Raw genomic sequence first — 25922 nt, 5'->3', positions numbered from 1 at the left:
GAATTCAAAATGTAACAAAACTGATCCACAAAGTAGGGGGAGCTTTTATGCAAGTGGCTGCCACGTCCGTTTCTGTTTTACAGCAGCTGAGTTTTACAGCAGCTGAAGAAACACTGTTGTTTTACTTGCTACTCACGAAATCCTGTCATTGCCACTGTAACGATGGACAAAACATTATAAACTTGCAGCTTGGTAATTGAAAACCTGCTCATACGCACACCATCATTCATCTCGAAATCATATGATTCGATTTGCATCTTCTGATTGGTTTCTGTGGATTTGAATGGGCTGACACTTAGCGAATATCAAGCAAAAGAATTTGATGAACTATGTGCAGAGATTATTCATTCAATATCATTATCTCATTTTTGACGGAATTGGCATTTAGCGGCTTTTGCATCTGAACTCTTCATACATATATATATATATATATATATATATATATATATATATATATATATATATATATATATATATATATATATATATATATATATATATATATATATATATATATATATATATATATATATATATATATATATATTTCAATCATAACAACTCTCGGAGTGAAAGAATCAACCAGTGTTTTATAAGCATAGAGCTATGGGGCGCCGTTTGTAAAGCGACTCACGCTGAAAATAACAGCAACATTTTGACACATTTAGCTTCAAACAATGTTTAAAAAACTGGTATGAATTTTTGGGGGTCACTTTTTTAGCACATTTACAACAATATTTATCAACTTAGAGATATTTTAAATAGTTAAATCTAAATGTTAAATCTAAATCTAAATGTTAAATCTAAATCTAAATGTTAAATCTAAATGTTAAATCTAAATGCTAAATCTAAATCTAAATGTTAAATCTAAATCTAAATGTTGAATCTAAATCTAAATGCTAAATCTAAATGTTAAATCTAAATGTTACATCTAAATCTAAATGTAAAATCTAAATGTTAAATCTAAATGTTAAATCTAAATACAAAATCTAAATCTAAATCTAAATGTTAAATCTAAATGTTAAATCTAAATATAAATGTTGAATCTAAATGTTTCGGGTGAAACTAAATATTTAACTAATATGCAAATTCAGAATGCAGATAACCGGTTTTAAAATTTAGATTTAACATTTAGATTTAGATGTAACATTTAGATTTAACGTTTAGATTTAACATTTAGATTTAGCATTTAGATTTAGCATTTAGATTTAGATTTAACATTTAGATTTAGATTTAACATTTAGATTTAGCATTTAGATTTAACATTTAGATTTAGATTTAACATTTAGATTTAGATTTAACATTTAGATATAACATTTAGATTTAGATTTAACATTTAGATTTAACAATTAACATTTAGATTTAACATTTAACATTTAGATTTAACTATTTAAAATATCTCTAAGTTGACAAATATTTTTGTAAATGTGCTAAAAAAGTGACCGCCAAAAATTCATACCAGTTTTTTAAACATTGTTTGAAGCTAAATGTGTCAAAATGTTGCTGTTATTTTCAGCGTGAGCCGCTTTACAAACGGCGCCCCATATAGAGCAGCCTTTCTCAAACTTTTTTCAGTCAGGGCACCTTTCAAAAGTGCATAAAATTTCAAGGCACCCCAGTTTAAAATATAATTTAAAAACACTGCATAACCCAAATTTAAATGCAAATGTCCTGTTTATTTAGACAGGACAGTAATGAACAGAGCATAATACGAACTGTAAATAACAATAATAATAACAACTTTATAGCAACTTTATAGCACCTTTAAAAACACAGGTTTGCAAAGTAATTCACAAAATAAATAATCAGAGACACAAATGCCATAAAACCGTAAGAGGTGGACCGCACAATACAAGAACCCAACAACAAATCCTGACCAGGAGAACTAAACAGAAGTGCAGGATGCAGTTAAAATAAAATAAAAAGTGGCAGACATAACAAAAATAAATAAAATCAGATACAATACGATTCAAGATTCAAGATTCAAGATTCAAGAGTTTTATTTGTCACATACACAGTTATATACACAATATACAACTGGCAGTGAAATGTAAACAGGTCCGCTCCATGGACAGTGCAAATAACAGTTACAAGAAATTAAAATAGAAATAGAATAAAATTAGAATAAAAAGTATTAACATAAGTAGAATTATAAATAAATCAAGTAAAAGATAAAAATAGGAAATAAGATAAAAATAAAAATATAAAAATTAAAATATAAAAAATATAAAAAAAATAAGTGGATATGATAAGTGAGATAAACTGTAGACTTAGAAATAAGTGGTTAACATAAATATATATATAAGTATATATAAAGAAGTATAATGTGCAAGGTTTATTACAGGTTGTTACGCAGTAACAATAGGAAAGTAAAGTGCAGTGCAATGGCAGTATGTGGATGTTAATGTTAAAAAACTGTATGTTTATGCGTGTGCGGGGTGAAGTGAAGTCACGTGACTGAGTTCAGGAGTCTGATGGCCTGGGGGAAGAAACTCCTCCTGAGTCTTTCAGTCTTTGCCATCAGGCTACGGAAGCGCTTACCAGATGGCAGCAGGGTGAAGTGAGAGTTTGCAGGGTGATTAATGTCTCTGATGATTTTAGTAGCTCTACCTCTGCAGCGTTTGGTGTAGATGTCCTGCAGAGACGGGAGAGCTGAGCCTGAGATGCGCTCGGATAAGCGCACCACTCTTTGCAGGGCTTTGCAGTCGTGACTGGTGCTGTTCCCGTACCACGCTGTGATGCACTGAGTCAGAACACTTTCTATCGCCCCTCGATAGAAAGTTTTCAGGATGGCTGGTGAAACCCTGAATTTCCTCAGCTGGCGCAGGTGGTACAGTCTTTGCCTGGCTTTTTTCACCTGTGTCTGGATGTGTGTAGTCCAGGTCAGATCCTCTGAGATGTTCACACCCAGGTATTTGAAGCTGCTCACTCTCTCTACCGGTGTCCCGCTGATCATGAGAGGGGAGTATGACCGATGCTGTCTCTTCCTGAAGTCCACAATCAGTTCTTTGGTCTTGTTAACATTCAGAGAGAGACAGTTGTCCTGGCACCATGATGTCAGTTGCTCCACTTCGTCCAAGTATGCCGTCTCATTGTTGTTGGAGATGAGACCCAGGACAACAGTATCATCAGCAAACTTGATGATCGAGGTGGAGCTGTGTGTGGACAAACAGTCATGGGTGTAGAGAGAGTAGAGCAGGGGACTCAGCACACAGCCCTGTGGAGCTCCAACACTCAGGGTGATGGAGGTGGAGGTGAACTGGCCTACTCTCACCGCCTGGGGTCTGCCAGTGAGGAAATCTTCAATCCAGAGGCAGAGAGAAGAATTCAGGCCTAGATCCAGGAGTTTGTGTGTTAGCTTAATGGGAACTATGGTGTTAAAGGCTGAGCTATAGTCAATAAATAGCAGCCTGACATAGTTCCCACTTTTGCTGTCGATGTGAGTGAGGCAGGAGTGAAGGACGTGAGAGATGGCATCTTCAGTCGATCTATTGGGACGATAGGCAAACTGAAGAGGGTCCAAAGTGTCAGGAATGGAGGAGCAAATGTTGTTTTTAATGAGTCTCTCAAAGACCTTCATGACTAAAGATGTGAGAGCCACTGGACGATAGTCATTTAGGCAAGAGGGTTTACTGATCTTAGGTACAGGGATGATGGAGGATCGTTTGAAGGAGGTGGGGACAACAGATGTAGCAAGGGACTCGTTAAATATGGATGTAAAGAGCCCTGCGAGCTGATCAGCACAGGACCGCAGAACACGACCTGAAATACCATCCGGCCCAGCAGCTTTCCTGACATCCACACGTTTGAGTGCCCTCCGAACCTCGTCCTCCGAGACAGAGATCACGTGACCGTTGCTGCTCTGAGGGACTCTCTCTGACGCGTCACTCGCCGGAGTCGCGCTGCCGCGATTACCATCAAAGCGAGCGTAGAAAGAGTTTAACTCGTTCACCAGCAACGGATCAGCTCTCACCTCTGCAGAGGATTTAGTTCCAAAAGCACAGATAGTCCTCAGTCCCTGCCACATCCGCCTGGAGTCGTTGAGTTGGAAATGAGATTCCACTCGGTCTTTATAGCGGAGTTTTGCGGCTTTAACGGCGCGCCGGAGGGCGTAACATGAAGCTTTGTACTCCCTCATATCCCCCGTTTGGAGACCGGCATTGTACGCGATAGTGCGCGTGTTAACTGCAGTGCGGATTGAACTGTCCACCCACGGTTTCTGATTAGGGAAGGACGTTATAGTTAATGTTTGTGTGGCTTGCTCTGTCAGTGTGTTGATAAAGCAGAGCGCCACTTCTGTGAACTCGCTGACGTCTTCAGAACTCGCGCGGAACATGTCCCAGTCGACGTCATCAAGAGCTGCCTGTAGCGTGATCTCTGAATGGGATGACCAGCGTTTGACTTCCCTCCTCACCGGGGGCTCTTGAACGAGCCTTTGTTTATATTCCGGTGTGAGGAAAATGGCGGCATGGTCCGATTTGCCAAAAGCTGGCTGTGAACGAGCTTTGTAGGCGTTCTTAAACGGAGAGTAGCAATGATCCAGTGTGTTTGCTCCTCGTGTGGGACAGGAGACATGCTGGTGAAAGTTTGGCAATACTTTCTTTAGGTTTGCTTTGTTAAAATCACCCGCGACGATGAAAGCAGCGTCGGGGTGTTTGTTTATGAAGCCGCTGGTCACATCATGGAGGGCAGATAAAGCCAGCCCCGTGTCTGCCTGTGGTGGAATATAAACGGCAGTAGCGATGACCGAGGAAAACTCCCTCGGTAGGTAGAAAGGCCGGCACATGAGAGTTAAATGTTCCAAGTGAGGCGAGCAGGATCGCGAAAGAATGGAGATGTTCCTAGGATCGCACCATTTCTTGTTTATCATGAAACACACTCCACCGCCTTTAGATTTCCCGGCCTCGGCTGTTCTGTCCATCCGAAAAACAGAGAAGTTCTCGGACGGCGTCACGGCTGTATCCGGGACCGCTGGCGTGAGCCATGTTTCGGACAGACAATAGATGTTGCAGTCTCTCATGTCCCGTTGAAAACTTATCCTGGCTCTAAGATCGTCCATCTTATTCTCCAAGGATTGGACATTTGCGAGCAAAATGCTCGGGAGAGGAGGACTGAATGCTCTTTTTCTCAGTCTGTTGCGGATCCCAGCGCGTTTCCCGCGGTGTTTTTTGAATCTTCGCCGTCGACTCGAGTGGCCATTGTTCAACTCGGCGTCCCGGCGAATCTCAGATGGAAGATTGGAGAAAGTGTCCTGAAACAGGTCAGTGTAGCGGTAACCAATTTCCAGAAGTGTTTTGCTGTCGTAACAGATCAAAGCAGACGATCCGTTGGAAAAGATAGAGAGTAAAAGAGAGTAGAATAATAAATAAAAGCAAAGTCTTAGCGGAGCGACCTGAACGGCGACCGAGCACGGCGGCGCCATCTTGACATATTGACGATAAGAAAAAGATCCATGTTCCATGCACCAGAGATAAGCAGGAATGTTTTTCCATATAGTGCTTGTTTTCATCTGTGCCATATGCGCATGCACACACACCCACATACACCCACACACACAAAAAAATAATCCGCAACGAGAGATGGAGAAACATCTACATGCGCGCATGCAGTGCACATACGCGCTCACACAAGCCGGGGGTGGGGGTGACCACAATCAATGAGAGACGTGAGCCTGGTGCGACGCACACAGCCGCCCTATCCTGGCAGGGATGGATGAGAGGCAGACACGGAGCTCCTGGTCCACAGTCCTCAGTCGCTCCCTGTACTTGTTCTTGATGTACGTCAGGCTTGAAAAGCTCAGTTCGCACAGATAAGTTGTGGAGAAGGGTAGCAAAATAGCAACAGCGCTACTTGAAGCCACTGGATACTCTTTTTTCACTGAAATCCAAAACCTGTCCAATTCCATGTCCCCAAATCTCATTTTCAATGTGCGGTCTTCCCTGATCTCCATCAGTTGCTCCTGTGTTGGCAGTGGCCAGTCCTTTGCACTCTCCAGAGCGCTTGAACTCCAAGGATCACGGACCCAGTCAAACTGTGCATAAGACTCCGATGGAAAATAATGATTAAATCGCTCATCGAGAGATTTCAGATGCTGGGTTATGAGATCAGAAATTGTACTGCTGTTTACATGCACATTGCACAGGGGAAACATATCCAGCCTGCCCTGTCCCACAAAGGAACGCCAGAGTGTGAGCTTAGATCTGAAGCCACGCAGTTTGTCAGACGAGGAGAGGAGGTTTTCTTCTTTGCCAATACGCGAGTTTTAGGCACCATTGTTCATCTGCAAGCAGCTCTGCATATGCAGATTTTTCTTCTGTCAAAAAGACTCTGAGTTCTTCTCTTAACTCGCACAATTGGCCCAAAACCTTCCCCCGTGACAGCCAGCGGACTGCCGTGTGTAGCAACAAGCTCTGATGCTCTGCCCCCATTTCCTCGCACAGAATCGAAAACAGACGGCTCTTTAACGGGCGCGCCTTTATGAAATTAACAAGGTCCACTGCTCTGTCAAGCACGTCCGAAAGTTCTTTTGGGAGAGTCTTTGAAGCAAGTGCCTCTCTGTGAAGGAAGCAGTGGGTTGTTCGTATATCAGGGTTTTGCTGTTTGGCCCTGCTAATGAAACCTTTGGCGCAGCCCGTCATTGCAGCTGCACCATCAGTACAGATACTAATACAGTTCTTCCAACTCAATCCTCCCTTTTCAAGATACTCAGTTGTCACACGATAAATTTCTTCTCCTGTTGTTTTGTTTGGCAGCGGTTTGCAAAATAAAAAATTCTCTCTAATACGGTCCCCATCCACAAACCGAACATTTGCCAAGAGCTGAGCGTGCCCACTCACGTCCGTTGACTCATCAAGTTGTAAAGAAAAATGTCCACTTGTCTTGATTTTCCCCAAAACGACATCTTCAATGTCCACAGACATTTCATTGATTCGCCTCCCTATTGTACAATCCGACAGTGGGACCTTTGAAATTTCTTTTGCAGCTTGAGGCCCTAGCATTTTGTTCACTATTGCGGTACATGCTGGCATAATTACAGTTTCTGCAATAGTGTGAGGCGTCTTTGTTTTAGCTACTATTTCAGCTACAAGGTAGCTAGCTTCCAGTGCCTTCTCCGAGACTTTAGCGGATTTAATCATCATTTGTTCTTGACGACTTTGTTGACTTTTCATTCTAACAAAATATTCAGGATCCTTGTCAGCAAGTGATGGATGATTGGTGGTCAGGTGTCTTTTAAGTTTGCTCGGAACCATCCCTTGGTTTGACAGTTTCATCCCACATATTAGACACAAAGGGAGAGGGCATGTTGCATCCCCAGTACTGATGAAGCCAAATTTTAGGTAATTATCATTGTATGTTCTCTTTTTAGCCTTGTCTACCTTTGCGACCTTTGGTGCCGACTCAGAGCTGGTGGAGGAAGTAGTAGGCTGAGGCTCCATTTCAAAGTAAAAACTGTCCGGTTCTTGTGGGGCTTTTCTTTTTAAAAAACGATCCATACTGCTGTTGCTTGTTTCTTGCTCTTTGTGAAATAAAATGTATTTTCACGGTTAAATTATAAAACAATGTAGCCAACTGCACAGTCACGCGACCCCGGTGGAGACGTCATGACAGTCACTGATGTGAGACGGATTTTTATGGTTAATTTTATATATATATATTTATCTGAAATTAATTTACAATTTTATTAATCCGCTCATATGTTTAACCCTTTCACACGTAAATTTAAAACATTCTGGCTGACCCTCCAGCGTGAGTTTTTCAAAGCGACCATTATTAATGTGTCACTTTATGGTTTCCATGGTGACGCGTCATTGCTTGTCACGTGACACACCGCAGCAACAACAGAGCTGAATGAATGATGATCTGCTTTTATGTCATTCCTTTTTTATTCAAAATATTCACAAATTTGTTAGATATGGCCTGAAATATCTGATATTATGATTGTCAAATATATACAAGTGGAAGTGTTTTGTCGTTTAAACACCTTTAAAACGATCGCGTTAGTTGAGCTGTATGCACGATTGGCACCGCCATCGCCACCGCAGGCGCAGTTCAGAAAATCGGATCTGTTGGATTTTCAAGACGTGAATTCATCCACTTCTCCCAAAATACATAAAAGCAAGTGGCAGGTGAACTGGGAGAAGAATAGAGTAAACTTTGAAGTTACTTACACAATGTGTATCTGATATGAATAAAACTAATTATAATGGAAAGGATTATTATTGCCTCTTCATTTTTCATCATTGTGTATTTTACAAACTCTAAATGTATTGTTTTTTTTAGTACGTATATGTATGAAACCTAAAATAAACATTATGTGGCTGAAAACACTGAAAAGTTGTGATTTATGACAAGTCTGAGCGCGCCTGTCTCTGGCTCAGTGCAAGCCAATGCGAAAGCACATTTGAATTTACATTTGAATGAACGTGATGCACTGACCGTTCTAATCACATTTGTGAATGTGTGATCGTACGTGCGAAAGGGTTAAAAAGAAGAAGAATGTATTTATGTAAATTCAAATATATTTTATATATGAAATTTCAGATTTTTTTTTATTTATTTTTTTTAGCCTACGTAATTTTTTTTTACGTAACTGCTGCTGCTGCTGAGCAAATACATAATGTTCAGCTTAGTCAAGATAACACAAGGAAGGCTGCTACAGAATGATGTAACCCCGAGCAGATCTCTACAGGTGGCGCTGGGGAGGAGGTGGGATTATCGGAGTTCTCATAATTGCGCAGCGTGCGGATAGCTGCTAGGATACAGTATAAGTAAAGCCACGTAAATGAGGAAGTACCTCCGATTGGTTGGTGTCGTAGAACTGAAAGAACCAATCGGCGATTAATAGAGTTTCATGACTGAAGATCTGTACGCCAAAATATGTGTACTGCTGCTGCTCCTTAGAGCTATAAGCGTGTGTACGGCTATCTATGTGTGCCTAGGCCAGCTTTGCCGAATGGCTTAACACTAATGGACTTACCTCTTACTTATTGCATAGATGTAGTGTTTTTTTTTTACTTTTTTTTATGAAATTACTGGATGATTTTTTTTTTTTTAAGTATGGAATTACTGGAGCCCACCTGATTTTATTTATTTATTTATTTATTTTTAAATGCTCATTTGCTTTTGACCTTTCAAGATGTCTTTGGAATTAGGTCTAATGTACTGTTCGTATGCTGACGATTTCCAGCGCCCCATCTCTTTAAGGGTTGCGGATGGCACTCTCGGAGCGGCTGTTGTTGCTGCGCCGATTCTGAAAGAGTGAGGGGTGTATACTTCGCCGTTCAATCCGCAAAGATGGCATAGCTGTTTCAGTTTAGCGGAGAACCAGGCGCTGGTGATTGGTTTGCCGTCTGCTGTGAGGAACAGCGGGTCTTGGGGGGCGGCGTTTCTCCGGGATTGCCGATATCGTGACATAGAAGAAAAAGGGCAAAACACAGAATTAATTCTGGATATTAAAATATGCGACCCTTTATTGGATTTGTCCGTTTTTGAGTGCTTTAAGAGTAAAGAAAAATGTTTTTTGAAGAATGTGAGATCGGCTATAGTAAGATCTATATCAGGATTAAATTGTAAGGATTTGCATGTGAATTCCCCGCACCTTAAGAAACCATTAAAGGCTGCAAGAAAAACTGCCTCTAGGAGTGTGTTGGTATAAAGATCGAAAACACCCTTTTTAAGACGGAGAAGCAATTTGTGCTAAAGAGTTAGAGTAATGGGTAACCGTTTGTCTTTGGTTGCAGGAGAAGTCTTCACGATACCGTTCAATAGCAGACGAATAGCGGGATGTTTGAAGAGGCTTGTTGCGTTTCGGTCCATGCAATGAAGATGCCATTCCCTTCCTCATGAGTTCTTTTGCTTCCGTCAGGTATGAGGCGAGGCTATTCAATCTAGAATCGTTAGGCAAAAAGGAGGGCATGGGGCGCTGAAAGGAAGGGCGTCTGGGCAGAGGGAGCGAAATTCTTGGAATTTAAAACGGGAAAGAGCGTCAGCTTTGTTATTGAAAAAACCTGGAATAAATGTGGCTTTAAGAATGAAATTCTTTGTGATACTAATCCAGATAAGGCGTCTGATTAAACGATTGATAAAAGGAATAGATGAACGGCTTTTGTTGATTATTTCCACGGCAGCTTGGTTATCACACAGAACAGTTATCTTTTTCCTAGACCATTCATTACCCCAGAGTAGACATGATATGATAATGGGGTAGATTTCGAATAGCGCGGTAGATTTAATATCTGAGACAAGGCTATTGATCTCGGACGGCCATTTGTGCGCGAACCACTTGTTCCCGAACATACCCCCGAAACCTGTGGATGGAGCGGCGTCTATAAAAAATTGGAGGGAGCTGGAAGTTTCAAAACTGTCGTTGTAAAAGAAAGATATTCCGTTCCATTCATTAGTAGGTGGGTCCAGAAACGTAATTCGGAGAGACATCCTTCATCTAACGTGATTAGATTGTTTAGATTGTCAACTGTTTTTGACAAATCTAAGAGTCTGGAAATGAAAGCACGGCCGTGAGGAATAATTCGCATAGCGAAATTAAAATGACCTAATAAAGACAGCATATCTCGTTTCGAAAGAGACCGAACAGTTTGGAATTTGGAGATAATTTGGCGAATGCGTTTGAGCTTTTCTTCTGGGAGGGAAGGTGCATTGTTTTGCTATCCAATATGATGTCTAAAAATTTGAGACGAGTAGATGGACCGATTGTTTTTTCTTTTGACAAGGGAATTTTTAACTCTGAAAAAATTCTCTTGAGTTTAGATAGAGAGCGCTCAGCGGGAGAATTGGGAAAATCGACCACAAGAAAATCGTCTAATAAATGTAAAACGAAAGGGAGTTTACAATTGTTAAGCAGAATCCAGGATAAAGCTTCCGAGAGACAATCGAGAATCTTAGGGCTACTGCGGCAGCCGAAAGTTAAACGCACTGAGAACTACATTTTAGATCTCCATCTGACACCGAAAAGGTGCCATTGTGAAGGATGTAGCGGCATAATTTTAAATGCGTTTGTTATGTCTGCTTTGCTTAACCATGCGCCTTCACCTGCTGTTTTGATGAATTGAATGGCGTGATCTATGGTAGCGTATGAAAGAGAGAATATATCCTCCGGAATTAAGCTGTTAATACTAGGTGTAGAAGAATTGTGGGGAGAAGAGAGATCAATAATTAATCTTTTCTTTCCTGAATATTTCCTGGTGGCGATACCTATAGGATTAATGCGGAAGGTAGGAAACGGAGATTTACTAAAAGGACCTATTATATATCCTTTATCTAGCTCTTTTTTAATTAGATTATCAACAATTTCAGGTTGATTTGTGGCTGACAGTAAATTTTTGCAAACATGTATGGAGGAAGGAATTAGACTGAGCCCAGCTATGAGCTAGCAGTAACTGCAAGCACTCTGAGTTCATTTAAAGTTTGTAATTTCAGCTGTTTTACTCAATATAGGGAAGGTTCAGCTATATAAAGTATTTGAATGCAGTGTAAAGTTTAATTGTATATTAAGAAATATCCTTTTTTAATGGGCTTGATTAAAATAAGTGCAGAGTACTCATAACTATTGGTTTTTATAAACTTAAATGGTTTGAGGTAATGGTGTCCTCAAATGAAATGAGTTAGCTGAACTTGTTGGGTTTTACAGTGTGTAGCTCACAATAGCACACACAAAGTCAAATCTAGTAAGTTAAGCTAACTCATTAAATTTGAGAACACAGATTACCTTAATTATTAAAATTTTTAGAAAACAATAGTTCCCTTTCGTTCAGTCACTACGACGTACGTTAGTGACTAACGAATGGGGGTTTCGCTTAGAAGCCAATCATCTTCGAGTATTCAACAGCGCCCAATGGCAGTGCCAATGCCATGGGCATGCGGAATTTGCATGCGTAACTCCGCCCCACCTCGTGGGTATATCAGGAAGTACGCTGGCAACATCGCATTATGTTTCTGCTTTGGAGCCAAGAGGATCTCTTCACTCCTTCAAGCCTGATCTGAGTCTTCGACAGCTTTTCGAGACGAACAGCTTTCCAGAGGCGTTGGTGTTACGGCACGTTCCAGTGATCATCATACTGCCTGCCTGCTGATCTGCGCAGTGGTCCGCTAGACAGCTGGTGTGTGGTCCCTGGGCGCTTCGGCGTTCTCTGCGAGGCTTCCTCTCCTAAAAGAGCTTACACGTGACGTGTCCTTTTCAGGATGTCTCGTCCGTGTACTTCTGGGTGTGGTCGGTCGTTATCTCCCTCTGATGGGCACACACACTGCCTGGTATGTTTGGGCTTTCAACATGCCCAGGCAGCGTTTGTGGATGAGTCATGTTCCCACTGCGGGGACATGACCATCGCGGTGTTGCGGTCAAGACTCCATGACCTTCGTAATGAAGTGAGAGTCCCCTCTACCACACCCCGATCTACTGAGTCCCAGAGGCCCAGTACTTCGGCTGGTGGTCAGGGTGACCTGACGGTTACGGTGTGGAACAAAGCCCCGACGCTCATGCCTCGGGCCACACCCCCGTCTTGCACACTGCAACCCGCGAGCGTTCAGATGCAGATCGCGGGGCCGGCTCCGGCCCCCCCGCGTGTCTCGTTTGGCGCTCCAGAGGAAGATGCAATGTCGATCACCGCATCACAAGGTGGGCTCGAGTCCTCTGAGGATGATGACTCGGCTGTGCTGCCGCCTTCGGGCACGCCAGCATTGCCCGAGTCGGACCCAGAGCTGACAGCCATGTTGTCTCGGGCAGCCGCGAGCCTAGGGATAGAGTGGAACCCTCCACCCTGTCCCGAACGCTCAAGGCTCGACGATTGGTTTTTGGGAGCCCGCGCTGACGACAGTCAGTCCCCGCCCCCAATACCTTTCTTTCCCGAGCTGCATGAGGAACTCGCGCGGTCCTGGAAGTCCCCGTTGTCTTCCCGTGAACGTTCGGCGACTTCCTCCGCCTTCTCCGTCCTCGATGGGGCGGCAGCTAAAGGGTACACTGGGGTCCCTCCAGTTGAACGTTCTGTTGCGATGCAACTGTGTCCTCAGAGCGCTTCAACCTTGCGTGGTGATCCTAAGCACCCCTCCAAAGCCTGTCGATTCACATCAACCTTGGTGGCGAAATCGCACAGAGCCGCGGGGCAGGCTGCCGCTTCGCTGCATGCCATGGCGATCCTTCAGGTCTACCAGGCCAGGATCCTCAAGGACATGCACGAGGCCGGAGTTGATCCGGGGCTCTTAAATGAGCTGCGTGCCGCCACCGACCTCGCTCTCCGGGCGACGAAGGTGACCGCACGCTCCCTGGGTCAAGTGATGTCCACAAATGTGGTCCAGGAGCGTCACCTGTGGCTGAACCTGGCTGATATGCGGGACACCGAGCGGACCCGGTTCCTCGATGCCCCCATATCCCAGGCCGGCCTCTTCGGCGGGGCGGTTGAGGACTTTGCCCAACAGTTCTCAATCGCCCAGAAGCAGACTGAGGCTATCAAACACGTACTGCCCCGGCGGCCAGCTGCTGCCTCCACCCAGCCGCCGGCACAGTCGCCTCAGTCTGCTCCACGCCGAGGACGCCCTCCTAAGGCTCCCGCCCCTCCCACCCGGTCCAAGCAGCAGCCTTCACCCGGGCCGGGTCGCGGAGGAAGCCGTAGGAAGGCGCCCAAGTCCCCTCAGGCCGCCCCGCTAAACGCCAGGCCAAGCGGCGCTCCTGAGACAGACGGCTCAGGGATGGGAAATTCTTTCGAGGAGATGGTAGCAGGACCACTCCTTCCCCCGGTGGAGGGCCGGGGGAGAATCCTTTGTTCAGCTGCTGGCCCCCGGGTCAGCAGCACCCTATTTTGGTCAAAGAAAGAATTAACACTCCCATCCCTGAGCCCACAGAGTCCGGTGATGACGGTGCGCGCCACCCACGGGTCCCGCCACTCGCATCCCACTCTGTCGCCAGCCTCCTGGCAGAGCAGACCCCAGTGGAACGTGCGTCCTTCCCTGGTCTCCTCTGTCAGGACGCAGCTGTCAACCGTGTCCCCGCACCGGGACGCCCCTCAGCCTCCCATGTCCGGGCCGGTGACGCTGCATCGCTGCAAGCCCTCACCGGGTACGTCTGTACTCCGTATGACCCTGCTGGTGCAGTTTCTGGATGTCTGGCTTCAGCTTCCAGGGCTGTCCCGCTGGGTCGCGCGGACCGTCAGGCGCGGCTACGCGATTCAGTTCGCACAGGTTCCTCCCTGCTTCCGGGTAGTCCGTTCCACCATGATCGGGGCCAACGCCCCCGTCATGCGAGCGGAGATTGCCACCCTACTGGCGAAGGGTGCGATCGAACCTGTCCCTCCAGCCGAGATGAATTACGGGTTTTACAGCCCGTACTTCATTGTACCCAAAAAGACCGGTGGGCTACGGCCAATCCTGGACCTGCGCGTCTTGAACCGTTACCTTCACCGGTTTCCGTTCAAGATGTTGACAGCGAAACGCCTTTTCGAATGCGTTCGTCCACACGATTGGTTTGCAGCGATCGACCTGAAGGACGCCTACTTCCATGTCTCCATTCTACCTCGGCACAGACCGTTCCTACGGTTTGCTTTCGAGGGGCGGGCATATCAGTACGCAGTTCTACCATTCGGGCTATCTCTGTCCCCTCGCGTCTTTACGAAGATTGCCGAGGCAGCCCTTGCGCCCCTTCGGCAGCACGGGGTTTGCATCCTGAATTACCTCGACGACTGGCTCATACTGGGTCACTCTCGAGAGCAGGTTTGCAGACACAGAGATTTGGTGCTCCATCACCTAGCCCGTCTGGGCCTTCGGGTCAACTGGGAGAAGAGCAAACTTTGCCCCGCGCAGAGGATCTCTTTTCTCGGTATGGATATCGACTCGGTCGCCATGTGCGCGCAGCTTTCGAGCGCGCGCGCGCAGTCTCTGCTGACTTCCCTTCGTCAAATCGAGGGCAAGAGTGCGGTTCCACTGAAACTGTTTCAGAGGCTCCTGGGGCATATGGCATCTGCAGCCGCGGTAACGCCGCTCGGATTGCTTCATATGAGACCGCTTCAGCACTGGCTACGCGATCGAGTCCCGAGATGGGCATGGCGGTCTGGCACGCTCCGGGTACAAGTGACTCGGGCCTGCTTACAGACACTCACCCCGTGGTCGAACCTCAGCTTTCTACGGACCGGAGTGTCCTTAGAACGAGTTTCCAGGCATGTTGTTGTGACAACAGATGCATCATCCACGGGCTGGGGTGCCATGTGCAATGGACAAGCAGCCGCGGGCTCCTGGACAGGACCCCAGCGCCTTCTGCATGTCAATTGCCTCGAGTTACTGGCAGTACGGTTCGCCCTGCACCGCTTCCGAGCGTTGCTGAGGGGTCAACATGTACTAGTCAGGACAGACAACACGGCCGTAGTAGCGTACATCAACCACCAGGGCGGTCTACGCTCCCACCGTATGTCTCAACTCGCCCGCCATCTCGTTTTGTGGAGTCAGAAGCGCCTGAGGTCCCTTCGTGCTGTCCACATCCCGGGTGACCTGAACCGTGCAGCCGACGAGCTCTCACGGATTCAGCCTCTCCCCGGAGAGTGGAGACTCCACCCCCAGACGGTCCAGCTGATATGGGAACGGTTCGGCGACGCACAGGTAGATCTGTTTGCCTCCCAGGACTCTTCCCATTGCTCCCTGTATTATTCCCTGACCGAGGGCACCCTTGGCACGGATGCACTGGCGCACAGCTGGCCGTCAGGGCTACGCAAGTATGCGTTTCCCCCAGTGAGCCTTCTTGCACGGGTACTGTGCAAGATCAGGGAGGACAAGGAGCAGGTCATGTTGGTCGCCCCGTATTGGCACGGCCAGACCTGGTTCCCAGAACTTTTACTCCTTGCGACAGCCCCTCCCTGGCCTATTCCTCTGAGACCGGACCTCCTCACTCAGAGACGGGGCACCTTTTGGCACCCGCTTCCAGCGCTCTGGAAGCTCCACGTGTGGCTTCTGGACGGGACGCGGCAGGTTTGAGTAGCCTTCCACCTGCGGTGGTCGCTACCATCACTTCCGCTAGAGCTGAGTCTACGCGACGCCTCTATGCGTTGAAGTGGAACCTCTTCGTCACATGGTGCTCTTCCCGCCAAGAAGACCCCTTGAAATGCCCGATCGGGTCTGTGCTATCGTTTCTCCAGGAGGGGGTGGAGCGAAGGCTGTCTCCCTCCACCCTTAAAGTATATGTGGCCGCAATATCTGCCTACCACGATCTCCTGGGGGACAAAAAGGTAAGTCAGCACGACCTGATCATCAGGTTCCTGAGGGGGGCGAGGAGACTGAATCCTCCTCGCTCTCCTCTCGTTCCCTCTTGGGACCTCTCAGTAGTCTTAAGTGCTCTGCAGAGGCCTCCCTTTGAGCCTTTGCGGTCGGCTGAGATTAAGTTCTTGTCTATGAAGACGGCTCTGCTGACCGCATTGGCCTCGCTTAAGAGGGTCGGGGACCTGCAAGCATTTTCGGTTGACGAAGCGTGCCTTGAGTTCGGGCCGGCCAACTCTCACGTGATCCTGAGACCCCGGCCCGGATATGTGCCCAAGGTTCCTACCACTCCGTTCCGAGATCAGGTGGTGAACCTGCAAGCGCTGCCTTTGGAGGAGGCAGACCCAGCCTTGGCATTGCTCTGTCCAGTACGCGCTCTCCGCGCCTACGTAGACATGACGCGGTGTTTCAGGACCTCAGACCAGCTCTTTGTCTGTTATGGTGGAGAGCGGAAGGGAAGTGCTCTCTCAAAGCAGAGGTTGTCTCACTGGATAGTGGACACCATTGTTTTGGCGTACCAGCAGCAAGGCCGACCGTGTCCCCTTGGTGTGAGGGCACACTCCACCCGGAGTGTGGCCTCCTCTTGGGCTCTAGCGCATGGCGCCTCGCTAACAGACATCTGCAGAGCTGCAGGCTGGGCGACACCCAACACATTCGCCAGATTCTACAATCTCCGAGTGGAGTCAGTGTCCGACTATGTACTCGCCCCTACGGGTGGCCGGTAATGGGCCAGACTCAGGTGTCTTCGCTTGCTCGCCATTCCACTCCTAGGACTGGATACGTGCGATATTTTTCCTCTGGTGAGCTCCCCGAGAGCCCTGAGCTCCTCCAGCACTGCTTACGCCGACATCAGTTCAGTCTGCCCTTTCGAGCCCAGACCCTCATGTCCGGCCAGGTGCTCCGTGTGCATGGTTCCCTCCGGCGACCCCCACACGAGTATTTCCACCGTAAGCCTCCTCAGTGAGCAGGTGTCTTTCCCTTGGCAAGTCCCTGGCACCCCTAGGGTTAAAAATCCACCTTCGGCTGGTACCCTAGTGATCTTCCATATGCAGCCCTCAGCGGGTCATATGTGTATTCTCTAAGCCCTCCCTACGGTAGGCATCTTGGCATTCCCTCACTGGGATATGCTTCCCAGTGTACCTTGGTAATCCTGTGATAAGTGGGAGTCCTTCGTCCATACTAGTCTTACGACAGGGTACTCACACTTACACAGGGCACTGGACGACAGCTGAGTGGCGTTGTTGTATTGGAACCCCCATTCGTTAGTCACTAACGTACGTCGTAGTGACTGAACGAAAGGGAACGTCTCGGTTACGTATGTAACCCTCGTTCCCTGAGGAGGGAACGGAGACGTACGTTTCCTTTGCCACGTCAGCTGTGCTGCCTGGAACGCGGAGTTCAGTCTTGGCTCCTGCAGCAGTAACATAATGCGATGTTGCCAGCGTACTTCCTGATATACCCACGAGGTGGGGCGGAGTTACGCATGCAAATTCCGCATGCCCATGGCATTGGCACTGCCATTGGGCGCTGTTGAATACTCGAAGATGATTGGCTTCTAAGCGAAACCCCCATTCGTTAGTCACTAACGTACGTCTCCGTTCCCTCCTCAGGGAACGAGGGTTACATACGTAACCGAGACGTTATGAGTACTTTGAGCTTATTTCAATTGAGTTCACTAAAATAAGACACTCATTGCAATCAAGAAATTAAGTGATTAATTAAGTGATGATTGATCATTAGTGATGAACACCTGATGATAATGAGCAGAATCACAGAAGGAAAGAGAAACACAAGAACTACAACTGACTTAAGCCACAGCTTTAGATGAAATCAACTGAAGATAAAATAAGACATTAAATCTCTGAAGATCTCAGCAGAGGAGGATTAAACAACTCCACAAACAGCATTACCAGCTTCACACATTACTAACTAGACTAACTTTATTTGTCATTTCTGTTAAATTGAAAATAATAGTTTTGTTTGAATTCACCATGATGGTGTTCAGTGTTTGCTTTTGTTGGGATCTTGACCCTTGACATAACATTTCTTGTTCTGGCTTCTTTGACTGTGTTTACAAAGCACATTTGTTATGGTAAGAAAAGCCAAAAGAAAATGTGATCAGCTGGTGTTGGTTGCTGATGATATTATCGTCATGTAGTGACTAAATCACTGACCTCATTCAGAGTCTAATGCTCTGGTTATAGAGGTTTTGTATTATAATATTTTTGTATTATTCATTATAGAACCTATGTGATTTTACAGCACAAAATCCAGGATGGTTGTGTAATAGTGATGTGTCGTTCATTTTGAACGAATCTTTAATATGACTCAGGACTACCGAGTTGTCTCAGAGAGTGATTCGTTCATTTTGTGTTGACCGCGCATGCGCATTACGCTGAATCTACTGGAAAGAACAAAAATGATTAGTTCATCTTTCGAGTCTCGAGTTCGGGTTTGAGTCTTTCGTTCTTCCTGTCAGTCCCATAGAGTCTATGCTGTCAGTAACGGACACAGAAAAGATTTGTTCTTTCGAGTTCGGGTTTGAGTCTTTCATTCTTCCTGTCAGTCCCATAGAGTCTATGCTGTCAGTAACGGAAACAGAAAAGATTCGTTCTTTCAAGTTTGGGTTTGAGTCTTTCGTTCTTCCTGTCAGTCCCATAGAGTCTATGCTGTCAGTAACGGAAACAGAAAAGATTCGTTCTTTCGAGTTCGGGTTTGAGTCTATCGTTCTTCCTGTCAGTCCCATAGAGTCTATGCTGTCAGTAACGGAAACAGAAAAGATTAGTTCTTACGAGTCTTTTGGGTTTGACGTTTGAGTCATTCGTTCTTTTGCCACGTGACTTGTCACTGTATTGAACACTAGTTCACAACCTTTTTACTAACAAGCACGTAGTTATTTTTTTTTTTTTATATATAATTCTCAGTTAATATCAGACATATACAAATATGGGAAATATATTGACTATTCAAGTCTAACATCACAAATTCAAGTCAGATAAAGATCAACTTTGAACATAAAACAAGCTACAAAAACATCACAAACACAGCAAAAGTAAAAGCAAATAGTAAGAATCAAAGAAAATGTATCAATTCAGATGCATAATTTATTCATGCTGCAATGCATGCTGGGACCCATGAGAGAGTTTTGATCGGTGGTACCCAGCATGCACTGCAGCATGAAGCTTTTCATTGATTGTCACCATTGTTGAGATGCATACGCAGATTCTTGATCTCTGTGTGTGTCTAAGTAATGCCATAGATTAAAACCTTTTGAGCACTACAAGGTTTTGAAATCTTACATATTATTCAATTACCACAACAGTGCTGGATTTTGTGTTGTTTAATCATGTAGCCATTATTATTAATAATACAAAAATTAACATCACAATACCGCTATAACCAGAGCATAAGACTCTGAGTGAGATCAGTGACTTAAGCCACTACATGATGATTATACCAAAAACATTGTATAGCCAACATCACCTAATCACATTTTCTCTTGGCATTCCTTACCTTAACAAATGTACTTTCTAAACACACATTTAAAGCAGCCAGAGCAAAACACTAATGTTAAAGATTTAAGGGTCAAGAGCCCAACTAAAGCAAACACTCATCACCATCATGGTGACTTTAATTAAACTATTATTTTCATTAAAACAGGAATGACAGAAATAAAGTCAGTCTGGTTAGTAATGTGTGAAACTGGTAGTGCTGTTTGTGGAGTTGTTTAATCCTCCTCTGCTGAGATCTTCAGAGATGTAATGTCTTCTTTTATATTCTGTTATTTCATCTAAAGCTGTGGCTTAAGTCAGTTGTAGTTCTTGTGTTTCTCTTTCCTTCTGTGATTCTGCTCATTATCATCAAGTGATCATAATTAATGCCCAATCATCACTTAATTAATCACTTAATTACTCAACTGCAACATATATTAAGAATAATTTAAAAAAATGTATATTAGTGAACTCAACTGAAATGACCTTAAAGTACTCATAACTGTTGGTTTTTAAACTCAATTTAATTGAGGTAATCAGTTTCCTCAAATTAAATGAGTTTGCTTAACTTGTTGGGTTTTACACTGTAGAAATGTTCTATAACTTATATTCTTGTAAAATGTTAATGTTAAATGTTCTATAACTTATTTTAACTTATATTCTTAAACACAGTTAAAGCAGCCAGAGAAAAACATGTTTGGTCAAGGGTCAAGATCCCAACAAAAGCAAACACTGAACACCATCATGGTGAATTCAAACAAAACTATTATTTTCAATATAATAGAAATTACAGAAATAAAGTTAGTCTGGTTAGTAATGTGTGAGGCTGGCAGTGCTGTTTGTGGAGTTGTTTAATCCTCCTCTGCAGAGATCTACAGAGATTTAATGTCTTCTTTTATCCTTCAGTTGATTTAATCTAAAGCTGTGGCTGAAGTCAGTTGTAGTTCTTTTGTTCCTCTTTCCTTCAGTGATTCTGCTCATTACCATCATCAGGTGTCACCACCAATACGCAATTATCACTTATTTAATCACTTAACAATACAATTATTATCCAATTATCATGCTGGGAACTAGAAATGTTCTAGAACTCATTCAGTTTGAGTTCTGTTTCAGTCATTGTGTCTAACAAAACATTCAGTAATATTTGAGTGCAGTGAACTCATTTTTTTTGGTACATACAACTGTTAGGTTTTACAGTGTGTAGAGAGTGATACAGTACATGTAGGGTGAGCAAACGTCCTGTTGTCCCAGGACATGTCCTGTTTTACAAGTCCTGTCCTGGCCCTAATTTAACAATTTTCTATCCATACAAAGGGGGCATCCTTTAAAGCCCCGTTTCCACCGAAATTACCCGGAACAATTTGTAACAGGAACTTTTTTTCCCCCAGACCTGCTACTGTCTGCATTTCCACTGCGGTCTAAAGTACCGTGAAGATTAGGCAAATTAGTCCAGAGACGTGGGACTGCGCGCGGCTGTTCCTCCCAGTCAGCGACGGACAGTAATCATCTTTTGTGCGATATTTTCTGCAACAATAACTAGTATGGAGGAGATGGAAGCAGCGCTACTTTTGCTAGTTATGTATTGGTTTACTAAATATGTAATTAACAAAACGGTGAAAAAGAGACGAGCACTGATACTAAAGCGTATTCTGAAAGCTCGTAAAGCTAGATTTAAAATAAGAAAACGTATGTTATTATCAGCTATTATGGACATTGACCGTGCGGTTGCTGAGACAACGCGCGCCATCGGACAGAAAGAGCAAGACTGATATTTACTGAACGCAGAACGAACCTCGCAAGACTTTTAAAAATGCCGGTTAAAATAAAATGCTGCGTGAGCTCAACCAATCAGCATGTTCAGCGCCCAAGTCCCACTCCCGAAAGTTCCGGAACTTTGAAAAAGTACTACCTCGCGAGCAGGGTAGTTTCGAGGGGGAAATATTTACCTGGAACCGAGTACCATCCCAATGTTCCTAGTTCCTAGGAAAAGTTCCTGCGGTGTAAACGCGGCTTAAATGTATTGAAATTAATCAGGAATCTTTTAGTAAACTTCGAGTATCATTTGAGTAACTCATTGCCGGGCCGAGTGTCCTGGTTTTCGGTAATCAAAATATGGTCACCCTAGTACATGGCCAAAATAAAAATGATTTTCAATAATCCTGAAAATAGTTTAAAGGGTTCACCCAAAAAGAAAAGAAAAACAACTAAGAATGTAAATTTTGTCATTATTTACTCACCCTCATGTTGTTACAAAAAACTGTATTAGAATGTCATTAACCAAACCATTTCAAACCCAATGTTACCGACAGAAATACAACTACCAAATTACTAATTATTGTCTGTAATGTGGATTGTAGTTTGTAATCTACCTGTTAATGGGACAACATTCTGGAACTATCGTCTCCACGACAGAGCGGGCACAGACTGTGAGAGATGTTACGGAGTGAGTGGGAAAACATGACACAGATTAGCAGAATTAGTGGATCTATAGCTAAACAGAATGCTTTTATGGGAATCCTCTAGGGGTGAGGGAGGGGAGGGGGGCAAGAGGGTCACCTCAGCCGATGAGGGGTAGTGGCTCTACCCTCCTGTGCATGGCCCTGCACCCATGTGACAGAAGAACTAACCATAAACTGAACAATGGATTTATCAGCAGTATCAGCAGTACCTTCATTGACCTCCACCACTGAGGACTTCCTCTCGGGGAATACTCCCTCAGATTCTGTGAGTAGGCTGAGTTCTCAAAACTGGATGATACCGGCCTAAATACCATCTATTGGGTTGGTGCATAGGGTGACCAAATATTGGATTTACCAGAGATAAGAGGCTACTCGTGGAGAGAATATGTTTACCTCTGTATAAAGTCATTCCATGATCCCGCTCCATTCCTTGATCCAGTGCCAATCCTCCTGCGAACACCAAAAGATGGTTTCAAACAGTGCTGACCTGGGAGTGAAAGTGGCGGATCCTGCTATTGTTTCCGTCCGAGGGGCTCTGATGAAATCTTTCCCTCTCATTCACTCATCATTCTGCGTTGACATTTATATGTGCACCGGAACAGGGGATTGTGGCTTTCAAATCGAGTCCATTTGGGCTTATTATTCCAAACTGTCAGTAGTGGTCAGGAAAACACTATAACGAGTAAAATGTTGGTGACATTCATTATCATGTAAACATACTGGGCGATATATTGCGTCACAAAAAAATTATTGAGGTCATGTACATATATTGTGCGATATATTGATATATTGATTATTGCGACAGGCCTAATAACATGTATATACTTCACCTTTTTTTCACACAGTGCATACACAAATAGTTTCTAAATAAGTGCATCTAGTATAACATTACACTCTCAGAAAAAAAGGTACAGTGGAGGTACAATTTTGTTCCTTGGGGAACAAAATGTATAACTGTACCTTTAAAGGTACACAATTGATCCTTTGGGTACAATTATACCATTGGCAGGCAAGTTCGGTCCTAGTGAGTCGCTGTCCTGCAGAGTTTGGCTCCAACCCTGAAAGACATCTATAAAAGCTCTTACTGAGAATTAACTGAGGTTTAGATGTTGATGTTTTATTGAAAATATTTGGTCACCATTATTGTGATCAGTGTTTCGTTTAGTTGGGCAGTTTGACTCTTGGCTTTTTATGCAAGTTTGTGGTTTTTGTTACATTGTTAACAAAACACATAATCAGTTCAAATCAAAAGAATCCATAAACAAAAATTGTCATGAAGAAAAATGTTTGACTAAACTCATCACTGACTAAGTCATGAGTTTTAAACTGTGGGGGCTTAGTAGGGTTGGAGCTAAACTCTGCAGGACAGCAGCTCTCTTGGACCGAACTTGCCTACCCCTGACTTAGAGGTACAAAAATGTACCCTTAAGGGTACCACCCCAGTGACGGCCACTTGTACCTTAAAAGGTACAATTTCAAACTCTTTTTTTTTAGAGTGTTGGCTTAAGTATTTGGTTAATTTGCTAATTAGGATCGTTAAAATCATAAAACGGTGTGTGTCACTGATTCAGCCCATGTTATCAAAATCTCACTCCAGCCAGGCAACCAAAGCTGGCAACCCTGGTATTGTATTGCAATACTACTAATACTTGTCAATATTGCCAGCTTTTTGTTTCACTTTGTTTCTTTCTCTTTACATTTCTCTCTATTTGCATCTTTATTCTGATACCTTCTTCTTTTTCTCAGCCCAGTATCAGTGGAGTGGATCTGGATAAATTCCGTGAGGTTCTGCTGCATCACTGTGACGTGAATAAAGATGGAAATATTCAGAAGAGTGAGCTGGCCCTGTGTTTGGGTGTGAAGCTGAAGCCATAGTCCTCACATGCAGACTGAAGTTCTCAATTTTGCTATAGATCACTGGATTTTAAAATTGTATTTGGAAGGTGAAAGCATTATGTATAACTTGTGTATCACTTGTCTCTCAGTTTGCAAAATATGTTATTGTGAAATTTAATTTAAGGAAATGTAATAACTTTGCTTTTAAAACCATCCACTTTTGCAACAATAAAAGTAATATCTGTTAAGCATGTAAAGACACAAACACGTGCAAAACTCATTTAAAAACCATGGAGACAAACTAGCAAAGAGAACACAGGCAAACAGGAACAGAAAACCGTGAAAACAAAACCAAAACTGAACATACGCATTACAACCAAGTGCTGTTCACTTTTACAGCCATGCCATTGGCAAACAGGTGTTTAAGTGCATTGTTATCATGTTTCTCATACAAATTAGTGTTGTTTTTTTCATACAAATTAGTGTTTTTTTTCTTCTTAATATAATCAATGTTACATGTCAAAGACAATGTTACATGTTTTAATGCACTTTTTGATAACTTATTCTTCAATAAACTTAGCATTTATAGAGATATATACTATATACTATATAGAAGTTATAGTCCATATATAAATTATACGGACCCTCTTTATATTAGGTGGTCTTAACTACTATGTACTAACATTTAAACTAATAATTTGATACAATGCACTTATTGTGTACATACATGTTTTTACATTGTTCTTACATTTTGAAAAATACACTGTAGTTACATCTGAAATTAATTTCTGTAGTTACATTTTTAATTACACTGTTGACACTTCCCTTACACCTAACCCTACCCTTAAACACAAGTTTGGGGATAGAACAAAGCTTTTCAGACAGCAGTTGTGAAACACCAGTAAGTAGCTGTCAATGCTATTTTATTCAGTTTAAACATCAGATGAAGTGATTCTTTTCTCTTTAACACAGATTAGGCAAAACACTGTCCCACATAGCAACATTGTGTCGGCCCAGATACGGCCCACATCTGGCACTTGTGGAATACTGATCTGGCCCACATGCTGCGTGGAATTACAGCCCTTGAGTGGACCACTCCTGTTTGCCAGATCTGGGCCACAAGCAGGCCATAACAATGCCACATGTCAGCCAAGAGCAAAGAAATAAACCAGATCTGGACCTTATCTGAGCCACAAAATCTAACTATAATAAATATGGAGTGATCTCGGCTTTAATAAACCTGTTAACAAGCAGAATCACTGAAGGAGAGAAGAGAACAGAAAAAGAGACGAGCAGAAACACAAGAACTACAACTGACTTCAGCCACAGCCTTAGATGAAATCAACTGAAGATAAAAGAAGACATTAAATCTCTCAAGATCTCAGAAGAGGAGGATTAAACAACTCCACAAACAGCATTACCAGCTTCACACATTACTAACCAGGCTGACTTTATTTCTGTCAGACGACTACAGAAGCTCTTATTGAGAATTAACAGAAGTTTAACTCTAATGTGGTTCATCTGAAGTCACCGTAACAGTGATCAGTGTTTCCATTAGTTGGGCTCTTAACTCTAAATATGTGTCTGTCTCTTTTGACTTCTGTGAATGTGTGTTGGTAAAACACACTTGAAGTAGGAAAGGAAACTAAAGAGAAGTGACATCAGATGAATGTCATTACCTGATGATGGTTTAATAATGAAATTTTATATATGAAATTTCCTGGTATTATTTGAGCCTAACAAGTGTGTTGTTAATAATACATTTGCACTACAAACCCTGTTTCACTGAAGCACAAGATCCTGCAGTATTATAATAATCAGTTAGATGACTTTTAAAAAGCACAAAAAGTTAATCTATGATGTCAATCAGCGTATGAATCTCATCAATGATGAC

At 43.7% G+C, this 25922-nt stretch overlaps 1 protein-coding gene across 4 annotated transcripts in view; it reads left to right on the top strand.

Moving 5' to 3' along the window:
• Nucleotides 1-24805, top strand: part of scgn (secretagogin, EF-hand calcium binding protein) — a 93836-nt gene extending 69031 nt beyond the window's left edge. The window contains exon 11 of one of the 4 annotated variants that reach the window (XM_079836896.1): nucleotides 23939-24805. In XM_079836896.1, the coding sequence (XP_079693022.1) occupies nucleotides 23939-24067 (129 nt within the window). In that variant the 3' untranslated portion in view covers nucleotides 24068-24805. Of the gene's footprint in view, nucleotides 1-9740; nucleotides 10801-23938 lie in introns of those variants that run through there. The other 3 variants (XM_079836897.1, XM_079836898.1, XM_079836899.1) reach the window with 3 other exon arrangements.
• The last annotated feature ends 1117 nt before the right edge of the window (nucleotides 24806-25922 follow it).

This window comes from Gobio gobio (assembly GCF_949357685.1).
Source record: "Gobio gobio genome assembly, chromosome: 15".
Classification (NCBI taxonomy): domain Eukaryota; kingdom Metazoa; phylum Chordata; class Actinopteri; order Cypriniformes; family Gobionidae; genus Gobio; species Gobio gobio.
The sequence above is the reverse complement of the archived record's forward strand: the minus strand, read 5'-3'. Positions and strand labels throughout refer to the sequence as shown.